Source organism: Engystomops pustulosus, chromosome 9 (genome assembly GCF_040894005.1).
Source record: "Engystomops pustulosus chromosome 9, aEngPut4.maternal, whole genome shotgun sequence".
In the NCBI taxonomy this organism is placed as follows: domain Eukaryota; kingdom Metazoa; phylum Chordata; class Amphibia; order Anura; family Leptodactylidae; genus Engystomops; species Engystomops pustulosus.
In genome coordinates, this window is record NC_092419.1 from 27,184,351 (window position 1) to 27,196,025 (window position 11,675).

Here is an 11,675-nt window from a genome sequence, read left to right on the forward strand (position 1 = left end):
GGACTGCCTGTATACACATCAAGATACTAGTTCGGACTTTTACTCTCCCACAGGAACACCATATTAAAAATGTTAGGGAAAAAGTCCAGTCCCCAGTACGTCCAGAATTTTGTCTACTGTTCCGACAACATCCTTTCATATCGGGATTTCAGAATTTCTGCAAATTTTATTGATAACTCAAATAATAATAAAAAAAAACCCTTAACTAAATCCATCTCATGCATACGACGCCTTCTAATGGATGCTAAGGGTCTGTAAAGCAGAGCAGTCACAGGTCTGTATCCTCTCTGCTACATCCCGTCTCCCATTGGCCTGTCTCCGGGATGACACGAGGCTCTGCACACAGACACGCAGCCCCCTCCCACGCATCGCTCCATTCATAAAGATATATCAGTGCGCAGAGCCAGGGATAAATAAACGCTCCGCACCAGGACTCCACACAGCGAGCGAGAGGACAAAAATAGACAGCGCCAAAAGATTTCACTGGGACAGAGACTTCTAGGGAAAGGAAGGACCGGGTCGTACAGATAGTGATTTAACATCTCTGTTCCTCCTTAGCGAATAATTATCTCACTTTATGCAATGACATTTGCATATTAACCCTTAGGGTGGATGCAAAACTATTCGCGGAAGCAGAACATTGCGTGTAGCCTTATGGATGACTAGTGGCCACCTGTTGCATGTGCCTAGAGATATTCTGCATGTAGGTGTGAACAGTCACCTAGGACCAGGGGGGGGCACTATCTTATTGTATATTGTTGCGACTGCTGCACTGCGTTGGTTATCATCGAGTGGTCATCTTCATGTGTTAGTGTAAGGACAGGATGGTGATCGCAGGACTTCTTGTGGTTTGGCTACTGGTCGCTGGTACAGGTAAGCTCGTCTTTTATGCTAATCTTTGCAAGGATATTTTTTTTTGTCCTATTACCTGTTAGTTCTCTCAATTTTTCCACCCCACCCCATCCCTCCTTTTCTGACCTCACTAACCATTTCCTGTATTTAGACTGTGATGCTGTTGCCAAGGAAACGCTAAAAAAACGTCATCCCCCAAGGCAGAATCTAATAAGTTAAAGTCCATTATCTTCTCCTGTGTACGTGTGGAATGACAGTATTCAGATGAAAGAAGTCATATTGTATTAGCAAAGGTCGATACTATGGTTGTGCGTCGGCGGAAAAGCACCATGGAAACTGGAGATGTGATCTGAAATGCAGGGGTTGTGGGTCTATATCTCCTATATTGCAGTGGGTAGAGCCCTAAAATACCCACAGGGGGTGCTTAATTCTAAAATCCATTTAGGTACTCAAAACTTTTTGTTCTGTTAAGATCCTATAAGCACTATGTGCTACCTCCATGTGGTGCCAGTGCTTCCAGAGGGAATAGCTCCATAATAACCCATGCAAATGAGAATGTCACAACCTTAAAACCTCTGTATAAAGTCATAGGACATGGGCCCAAAGAATTCTGTTGCTTAATTCTGGCACATTTACCTCAGACTTATATACAGTTTTCATTGAATTGCTATACAATTTGCTTCCCCTAATGGTGGCTGCAGGAAGATATTAAAAGACATCTACCGTCTAAATTAAGCCTGATAAATCAGGGACACTTACTCCAGACAATGTGACTGTGGTAAACTTCTTATATTTGTTATCCATGGCCTCTAACCTTCTAAAATCAACTTTTATAATTATGCTAATGAGCCAGAAGGGCTCTGGGCGGGCGTTTCCAGAGCCCCTTAAAGTCTTCACGGGCTGTTACTCCGTCTCTCCTTCCTCCTTTTGCCTCAGCACTTCCCTCTGTCACTGTGTGCTGCTGTAGAGAAGAGGGGAGGGGGAGACAGTGTTACCGCTTATGAAGCTACAGCACATGAGGCAGAAGGGCCTGCTAATGAGGCAGAAAGTCTCTGGGGCCGTTACCAGAGTCCCTCCCTGCTGTAGCTGCAGAGGATGTAGCAGTGTGCAGGAGCAATCCCCCCCCCCTACCTCAGCACCTCCCCCTTCCTCTGCCTGATTTAAATATAAAAAAATCTTTTCATTATGCTAATGAGGAAGAAGGGCTCTAAAGGTGTTGTCAGAGCCTCTCCCTGCTGTAGATTCTCAGGCTGTTACAGTGTGCAGGGAGCACTTCCCCCTCCCTCTGTGTGAGATTACTTAAGGCAGAGGGAGGGGGAAGTGCTCACAGCACACTGCAACAGCCTCTGAAGCTGTTGGAGGTGTGGAGGAGCTTAATGGATTTATGTCTGTGTATACGTTAAAAATATGATGTTCACAATGAGCACCTTTTTCGTCAAACACTTTTTTTTTTAACTGAACTTGGGTAAATTGGGTTAAATGGAGTGAGATTCTCTTATTAAAGGGGTATTACGATACTATAATTTTCATACTGACCATAGAATAAGTCAGCAGTATATGAATGGAGGGGGTCTGACACCCAACACCCCATTGACTAGTTGCTTCACAGGGCTGCAATTTTATGTTCATTATGTTAGTTTGTTTGATGAGCTGCAGTACCAAATACAACCATTATACAACGTATGGCGCTGTGCTTGTTAGACTATGAAGAAGCCACAGTGCTGCCTGCACATTGCATACTGTTCTAAGAACTGATCAGCAGATGTTTTACACACAGACCTCCCATGGAGAGACCGAATTTCTTCAGTCATGTCTTCTACATAATTCTCAATACATTTCTTTAGAGAATGGAGATTTTGGGTTAGATCCTATAAGGTGCAGATATGATGAGTGACTCCAGGGTAATCACATTGGGGCTCATTTACTAAGGGTCCGCAGAGCGCATTTTTGACGGGTTTCCCGGCGATTTCCGAGTTGCGCTGCATTTAACAGGGGATTTTGGCGCACGCGATTGGATTTTGGAGCATCGGCGCCGGCTTTCATGCGGCATAAATCGGGGGCGGGCGGACGATCTGACGGATTCGGACAACGCACGGGATTTAACATTGGAAATTGTGTCACAAGACCTGCACTTACAAGCACCAGGAAGAAGAAGGTGAACTCCGGCGGAGCTTGGGGGGGGGGGGGGGGTCAACGGATGCAGGAAATTGGGTGCACTAGCTACGTGAATCGCGCCGGACTTCATCTTCGTTGTACTGTCCGGATCGGGGGTTGCGGCAGGACCGGGTAAGTAAATTTGCCCCATTCTCTATTGATGACTGTCATCCACAATTAGCTTCAAAGGTTCTTCCTGCCCTAGTTCGGTCCACCATACTTTACACTTCAGCTTTTCCTGATGAGAGATTTTATTATAGCAAGGACCAAATAATTTTCTGACTAGAAATTAAATCACCAGTGTGAAAAATTGTAATTTTTTTGCTAAAATTATGGCATAATATTTAAAAATGATTCTTCTAAATTCATTACAATCTAAAAAATAAAAATCTCTATGTGACAAGTTCCCAGTGTCATCAGGTCCTTCTGCTTGCAGTGCACAGCCGCTGTCTCTCAAACCTGGACTGTGTGATGAAGAACAGAGAAATGTGTCCTCCAGGAAGCTCGAAATGTGGCCCTTGTATCCCCAACTTCGAGGAATCTGAATCCGGAAAATGTATATTTACAGGTAATATTAGTTTACATATTCGTATAGGTGGCAGCAGGATATTACTTTCAATTTGGTCTGTAGGGGGCAGTATGACAGAATTTATCATCTCTGCACTACCAGATATAGCAGTGATGGCTAACCTATGGCACTGGTGCCAGAGGTGGCACTCGGAGCCCTTTCTGTGGGCACTCAGGCCATCACCAGAGATAACTCCAGGTATCTTCCTGCAGTCCCAGACAGCCCAGGACTTGCTGTGCACAGATCTATTTTAAAGTGACAGCGCTACCTGGGACTATTTTCTGCTTTATTGGTGTCCACAGGGTGCTGGTATCAATGAAAACTGTGACAGAGAAGGGAGTATAAATCACAAATTAAATTTCTGTGTTGGCACTTGGCGATAAATAAGTGGGTCTTTGTTGTTGTTTGGGCACTCGGCCTCTAAAAGGTTCGCCATCACTGAGATATAGCCTGTGGATAAACGTGGCACTGTTATTAGGAGACAACAGACAGAGGGGGAGATTTATCAGAAGTGTCTTAGAGCAGAACTGTTCTAGTTGCCCATGGCAACCAATCAGAGCTCAGCTTTCATCTCCCCACAGCTGTTTATAAAATTAAAGGTTAGCTCTGATTGGTTACCCTGGGCAATTCTGTCAACAGTTTTACCTCAAACACTTCTGATAAATGTTCCCCAGAGTATTGAAAACTCCTTCCTATCATATGGCATTTAAAAATGTAACCATATATATGACTTTATTCAGCATATAACAAAATTATTGGCCCTTAGGTTATCGTCACACGTTGCCGATTGTCACACGGAAAATCCAATATGCACAGTTTTTATGTGTGTTTTTCATGGAGATTTCACATGGATTGGTCTATTAATACTATCTGCACACGTTGTAGATTGGGTGCGGATTTTACGTACAGATTGGTTGTGGAAAATGCAGCGTAATACAGTAACATTAAAGGGAATGTGATTTGGAAAAAGTAATGTAGACAATGTTATTTTTCAGCATAGAAGTTGTTGCTCAGTGGAGAAAATAAAATAATGAGCATGCAACTTTTCTTGTGCGTCCTCGCGGATTTTTGAATGCGTTTTTTTTTTTACCTTGAAGTCTGTGGAAAGATCTGCATCAAATCTGCAACAAATCCGCACCATTATGCGGATTTGATGCAGATTTTTGCATGAGGTGGTGTCTGATCAGGTGAAACAAAACAGTTGACAAATGACACAATGACAAATCTGCATAAAAGACATACAAAAGAAGCAACACTAAATAGACAAATCTTCATGCAAAGCGCACATAAAAACTGTGCATATTGGATGCAGATTTTCATGGTGATTTTCGGACACTTTCGCAACACCTAACTATCCCATGCATTGGCAGGGGTGTTGCACCTACTGTCAAAAAAACATGAAATATTTGTACTTTCTTTTCAGGGAGCAGAAGACTGACGTTCATGGGACCTGATTCACTGATTGATATTATCCAATACAGGATGAGCAAGGAGCATAAAATAAACCCCACAGGTCAGTATGAAAGTCTTCCCATCATGATAATGAGCTCTGAATATAGTAGATCTTATTAGACGGGTTCAGCATATTCCATCCCACTGTCCCTGTAATAATAATTCTTTATTTATATAGTTCACACAGATTACACAGCTTGCCTGTCCCCATGGGGCTCACAATCTAATCCCTCCAGCAATGTGGGCAGCAGGGGCGTAACTACAGGGGTAGCAGCCATAGCTGCTGCTATGGGGCCCACAGTGTCAGGGGGTCCCGGCATCTGGGATATTAGATGTGAAAATGCTGAATGTGTTTATTTGTGATGTGTATATGGTGTAAGTCAGTGTATATGATGCACAGGTGTATATTTGTGTATATATATTTTTAAGGGGTAAGTAGGGCCCCTATGGGATTGGGCAGTAGACCCTGCTCTCCGACTGGAAAAATTTTGAAACCTTCTCAGAAGCCAAAGATTCAAGATGGTGACAACCACAAGAGGCTCTAGAAACCTAAGTATCCAATATCAGTTATTTCTTCAGTCTGATCTGTATCCTCATACACTTTCTCTTACAGAGACCACCACCACTACTACCACCACTGCCGCCGCTGCTTCCTCAAATCTCACACCTACCGGAGATAAACCCAAACTTCTCCAAAGTAGCTCCGATGCACGTGTCCCATCACTACTCTCCTCAACATTTTCACCTCAGATGAAGGATAGGAAACTGGGCCGGAGGAGGAAAAGCGAGATGAACCAGACAATGTCACTAAGTAATCACTCTGCTTTACAGCTTAAGAAACAAAATATTCAATTTGTACATTATAAGTAATGTCATGTATGCACACAGTGACTGCACCAGCAGCAGAATAGTGAATGCAGCTCTGAAGTATGATACCAGAGGTAACTCAGGATCAGTACAGGATAAGTGATGTCATGTATGTACACAGTGACTGCACCAGCAGCAGAATAGTGAGTGCAGCTCTGGAGTATAATACAGGATGTAACTCAGGATCAGTACAGGATAAGTAATGTCATGTATGTGCACAGTGACTGCACCAGCAGAATAGTGAGTGCAGCTCTGGGGTATAATACAAGATGTAACTCAGGATCAGTACAGGATAAGTAATGTCATGTATGCACACAGTGACTGCACCAGCAGCAAAATAGTGAGTGCAGCTCTGGAGTATAATACAGGATGTAACTCAGGATCAGTACAGGATAAGTAATGTCATGTATGCACACAGTGACTGCACCAGCAGCAAAATAGTGATTGCAGCTCTGGAGTATAATACAAGATGTTACTCAGGATCAGTACAGGATAAGTAATGTCATGTATGTACACAGTGACTGCACCAGCAGCAAAATAGTGAGTGCAGCTCTGGAGTATAATACAGGATGTAACTCAGGATCAGTACAGGATAAGTAATGTCATGTATGTACACAGTGACTGTACCAGCAGCAAAATAGTGAGTGCAGCTCTGGAGTATAATACAAGATGTTACTCAGGATCAGTACAGGATAAGTAATGTCATGTATGTACACAGTGACTGCACCAGCAGCAAAATAGTGAGTGCAGCTCTGGAGTATAATACAGGATGTAACTCAGGATCAGTACAGGATAAGTAATGTCATGTATGTACACAGTGACTGTACCAGCAGCAAAATAGTGAGTGCAGCTCTGGAGTATAATACAAGATGTTACTCAGGATCAGTACAGGATAAGTAATGTCATGTATGTACATAGTGACTGCACCAGCAGCAGAAGAGTGAGTGCAGCTCTGGAATATAATACAGGACTAATTAATTATTCAGTTTTTTATGTGTGGTTGTACTTATGATCTCCTATATTATATCTGCAAAGTAAATCTCATTTCTCCTATAACAATGTCGATATTTCTGTGTTCTGTTATAGCTCTGATAGTGATCTGCAGTCTGACCGCTTTTTCTGGAGTTCTCGTTGTGGCGATGTGTTGGTACAGGTAGGTAAATGAAACCTTCAGGTTTCATTATTCCGCAGTTATCCGATACCTAGATATCTTCAGTTTGTATGGGTTTTACATTGTGTATTTTCTGTGTTTTTATAGGTTACAAAAAGAAGTGCGCCTGGCGCAGGAGCTGGCATATACCGCATATAAAGGCAGCAGGCAGCACCCATGCCAGAGGGTAAGACGGAGGGAATATATGAATCTATTCAATCTATGTATTCCACCCAAAAGACCAATTGGGTCGTGTGAAACCGGTTTTACAAAAGTTTTGGTCCCAGATTGAGTGTGAGCTCTTCTGGACAGAATGTGTAATCTTAAATGTATTGTCAACTTTCAGCAATTATTTGATATTGTTTGTTTCATGAGCAGTTGAACAATTTCCCAATATACTTTCTGTACCTCACAGTTTTCTAGATATTTGCTTGCAGGAAATTTTACTGTTTACTTCCTGTGGATAAAACTGGTCCATGGTCATGTGATGTCACACAGGGATATTCCAAGCCCTGCACCTGTGTGACATCACATGCCCATGGATATAACAAGTTACACACCTGTGTGACATCACATGAGCAGGGATATTAAAAGAGCCATGCACCTGTGTGACATTATATGACCAGGGATATAACGAGTTGTGCGCCCGTGTGACATCACATGACCAGGGATATAGTGACCCACAGGCCTTTGTGACTTCACATGACTAGGGATATAATGAGCTGCACACCTGTGTGACATTAGATTATCAGAGATATCATGAGCCGTGCACCTGTGTGACATCACATGACCAGGGATATAATGAGCCGTGCACCTGTGTGACATCACATGACCATGGATATAATGAGCTGCACACCTATGTGACACCTTATGACCAGGGATATCATGAGCTGTGCACCTGTCTGACATCACATGACCAGGGATATCATGAGCTGTGCACCTGTGTGACATCACATGACCAGGGACTGGTGTTTATCCACAGGAAGTAAACAAGGTTTCCTATAGAATCTTGAAAATTGAGGAATTGATACAGAAAGTACAGGCAGTCCCCGGGTTACATACAAGATAGGGTCTGTAGGTTTGTTCTTAAGTTGAGTTTGTATGTAAGTCGGAACTGTATATTTTATCATTGTAATCCCAGCCAGAACTTTTTTGGTCTCTGTGACAATTGGATTTTAAAAATGTTGTGTTGTCATAAGAATCAATATTAAAGGGGTTATCCGGGTTTAAAAAATTTCTTATGGCCGGGCTGGGGAGGGCTATTTAAACACAATAAACATGGACTTACCACCTCCGGTGCTGCCGATGTCCCGCGCCGCAGCCGGTCTTCTCTGTGCGCCGGTTTCATTACACCGGCGCACAGGGAGCTTCCGGCCGGCCGGATGCTCCCATGCACACCATCTCCCAGCGCTTACAACGCTGAGAGATAGGGACGGATGGGAGGAGCCGTCCACATCGCGGACCAGAAGCTCCCTGTGCGCGATCGAAGGGACCGCGGCGCGGAACATCAGCGGCGCCGGAGGAGGTAAGTCCATGTTTATTATGTTTAACTAGCTCTCCCCAGCCTGGCCATAAAAAGATTTTTTAAACCCGGATAACCCCTTTAACACTAAAGCTTCATTACAGACACCTGTGATAACTGTTATAGCTGTTCATTGTAGCTTAGGACTAAAGTACAATAAATTACCAATATCCAGAGGTCCGTTTGTAACTAGGGGTCGTATGTAAGTCGAGTGTTCTTAAGTAGGGGACCGCCTGTATATGGGGAAATTGTAGAAATTTCAATATCAGTTATTTGCTAAAAGTAGAAAACCTCCTTTAATCTTGTTTTTCCTTCTTATAGTCAGCGGATCAGATGTCTCACTATATGCAACATTACAGCGCCCAGAAGAAGCACTTCCAGGCACAGGAGGGGTAAGGTAAAAGATGGGGCTGAATCAAAATTTCCACAAATGTCCATCTTCTTATCCGTATATTCCCCATTGCTCTCAGCAGCTCAGAGAAGAAGCCCTGCCAGCAGCTGTCCACAGACTCGGAGGCAGATGGTGAGGAGTTTGCCATCTACGAGTGCCCAGGACTTGCCCCGGTGTGTAGATATTTTACCTGCTAATATGGAGACCCTCACTAGTCTCATTCCTGAACACTAATTATATGTCCATTGTTCTCTACAGACAGGAGAGATGGAAATCCACAATCCTCTGTTTGACCCGTCACGGACCAAGCCATGAGAGCAAGAACGTGGACCTCGTGTATCATATAAGCAGCACTTATACTTTGTATCTGCAGGTGTTCCCAGATTGTGTGCATTAAACTCGCAGTATAGTGGACATGTTCGTATATCCAGATCCCGGCTTTGATGTCAGCGCTGTCCTTGGTCACCGATTGTAATATAGTCTTCTTTTACCAGCATAACTCATGAGCAGCCATTGCTGTTGTGCTTAGTGTCACCTCCTAGCAAGTGGTCACTTCATAAAGCTATTCCATAAGTGATTTCATCTTTAACTATATATACAGAGGTCTATTAATAAGCACCATGATGAGCTGGAAACAGATGGCTGTCCATCTCCTATTCACCTCAACTGGATCAGACAAAGATCAACAATAGATGGAAAAGGAAGCAGGCAGCTCCATCCAGTCTTCATCTGTGTGACCCGTGGATGTTAGACCACCAATCAGCTAGGGGTTATCCAAGCCTTTAACAATTAGAACTTACTCAAATCTACAGTCCATGAATTCAAGTGCAGCAGGCCAGAATAACCTCGTTCCAGATTATACCCAGGTATAGTTTGGTCTAGGCCAGAGAGTATACCCCCGGGGTCCAAGGTAGCCTAGGCCCCAGTATACCCCCCGGGGTCCAATGTAGCCTCTTCAGACATGGAGCCTGGGTATAGTCTGGTCCAGGTCAAATAAACTGTACAATGACTCCTTATGTAGATGGGAGTGATGGGGAGCCCTCACCCCTTTCCATCTTCACCTCAATAGAAACTTTCCCTGATCGTGCGAACAAAATATTTAAAGGGTTGTCACTTATAGGCTCAGTACGGCCATGAGAATGAGCCCTAAGACTGCCATGGGCTGTATATGGTGATAGCTCCCCGTACATATGGTACAAGAATGAAGCTGTACCATATGGACACCTGCTTTCAATCTGTGGTTTCAGGAGCTCCTTTAAACTTGTGTATTGAAAGAATGACAGATGTACGAGGATTTCATAGGTAAAGGTCCATCTCAGTATAAAATTCAGTGGGTAGTTTGTGTGGCCATGGGCTCCAAGCTACTGCCCAAACCACCTATATTATAATCTACTACTGATGCTTGGAGACGTATCCACAGCATAATTTGTGACAAGGGACATTTACTATCAAATATACTGATGGTAGAAACCTATAACTTACCTGTGTGATGTAGTTATTAGACCCCATTAGTTAGTTTGCTGGACAGTAGCATTGTTGAAATATAGAAGTTATATTAAATATGCTAATGAGCCAGAGGCACTCTTTCTTACATCACCTGAGCAGCTCCTGGCTCTGAAAACTCATCATTTATTCACTCCCTGATATTTTATTTTAGCTGGGCCCCACAAAGCTATTTCTCAGACTGCCGTGACGTCACCCGCCAGTCTAAGCCTTATCCGTAAACAATGAATATTTCCTGCACTCCTACTGAGCCAGATGTGCAAGAAGAGTTTCATTGGGTCCATGCGAAACTTACAGACTACTGGCTGTCTGAGAACTACCTGGGTGGGACATGGCTAAATTTTAAATATAGGGGAGGGGGGGGGGGGTCGCAGAACCAAGGTCACTTGATCATAAAAACATCTTGGATGACACGAGAACCGGACATGAACTCAATCATAGATCCCTACGATAAAGCAGGTCTGTATGAGTCCCCCATGAGTCTGTATGTGGGGAAGAAAAACACAAGCCAGTCTTCGTAAATAGTGCTTTGCATTTATTGCAATTTATAGAAACTCATTCCCTCACCTAAAATAAGGAACATATATTAATTAGTGAGGGAAATCCAAACACTCAACCCCCTTGAGGTACATCTGCTCAGAATGTATTCTCTGCTCCTGTAGAACCTTATCCATCAGCTGCTGGTAGAACCAAGCACAGCCCAGTACACCCTGGATCAAACAGGAGGTACAGAACCAGATACTACTTTGTCTCATTACTGCAGCTTGGTCCCGTTCAAGTAAATGGGAGATTTGTGTAGTAACCAGGTACAGCCACTAAGGTGCAATGCTTTAACTACTAGACTGGGTGTAGCTTCACTTCGGTCTTCATCACTTTTTGCACTCAACGTATACAGTAGAGCAGATTTAATGCTTATTACAGATGAGCAGACCAGACAATCAAGTTAGGGGTTTGGCAGTGCCAATCCAGACAGATTGCTGACTGATGAACGGCACTGGCAATTAACCATGGCTATGATTGGCCAGGGCTGTTCAGCCATCAATAGGTACAGGTTTGCGCAGCCAAATCCCAAACATCTGGTCCATTCATCTCTAATAGTTACCCTCCATCTCATAATATCAATGTTACCTGGTGGAAGAAAAATCTTATTTACTGAGAGGAGAGCATGCGCCATTTGTACAAGTCTGGGCAACTTCCAGGAGCCAGTCTGTCCTCT

The 11,675-nt window shown here is 43.5% G+C and overlaps 1 protein-coding gene across 2 annotated transcripts; it reads left to right on the forward strand.

The window, feature by feature from the left end:
• The first annotated feature begins 340 nt into the window (after positions 1–340).
• Positions 341–9,529, forward strand: LOC140076593 (neural proliferation differentiation and control protein 1-like). 2 transcript variants are annotated; one of them, XM_072123188.1, is made up of 9 exons: positions 341–873; positions 3,443–3,574; positions 4,998–5,087; positions 5,640–5,837; positions 6,980–7,046; positions 7,152–7,230; positions 8,887–8,957; positions 9,036–9,129; positions 9,215–9,529. In XM_072123188.1, the coding sequence occupies exons 1-9, from the start codon at positions 825–827 to the stop codon at positions 9,269–9,271; spliced, it is 837 nt and encodes a 278-aa protein (XP_071979289.1). In that variant the 5' UTR covers positions 341–824; the 3' UTR covers positions 9,272–9,529. The 2 variants fall into 2 exon arrangements, with proteins under 2 accessions (XP_071979289.1, XP_071979290.1); XM_072123189.1 differs by having other exon boundaries at positions 345–873; positions 9,039–9,129.
• The last annotated feature ends 2,146 nt before the right edge of the window (positions 9,530–11,675 follow it).

Coding starts and splice junctions, on each gene's coding strand:
- LOC140076593 (XM_072123188.1), top strand. CDS start 825: ATGGTGATCGCAGGACTTCTTGTGGTTTGGCTACTGGTCGCTGGTACA. Junction 3,575..4,997: donor CGGAAAATGTATATTTACAG/GTAATATTAGTT, acceptor CTTTCTTTTCAG/GGAGCAGAAGACTGACGTTC. Junction 9,130..9,214: donor AGTGCCCAGGACTTGCCCCG/GTGTGTAGATAT, acceptor TGTTCTCTACAG/ACAGGAGAGATGGAAATCCA.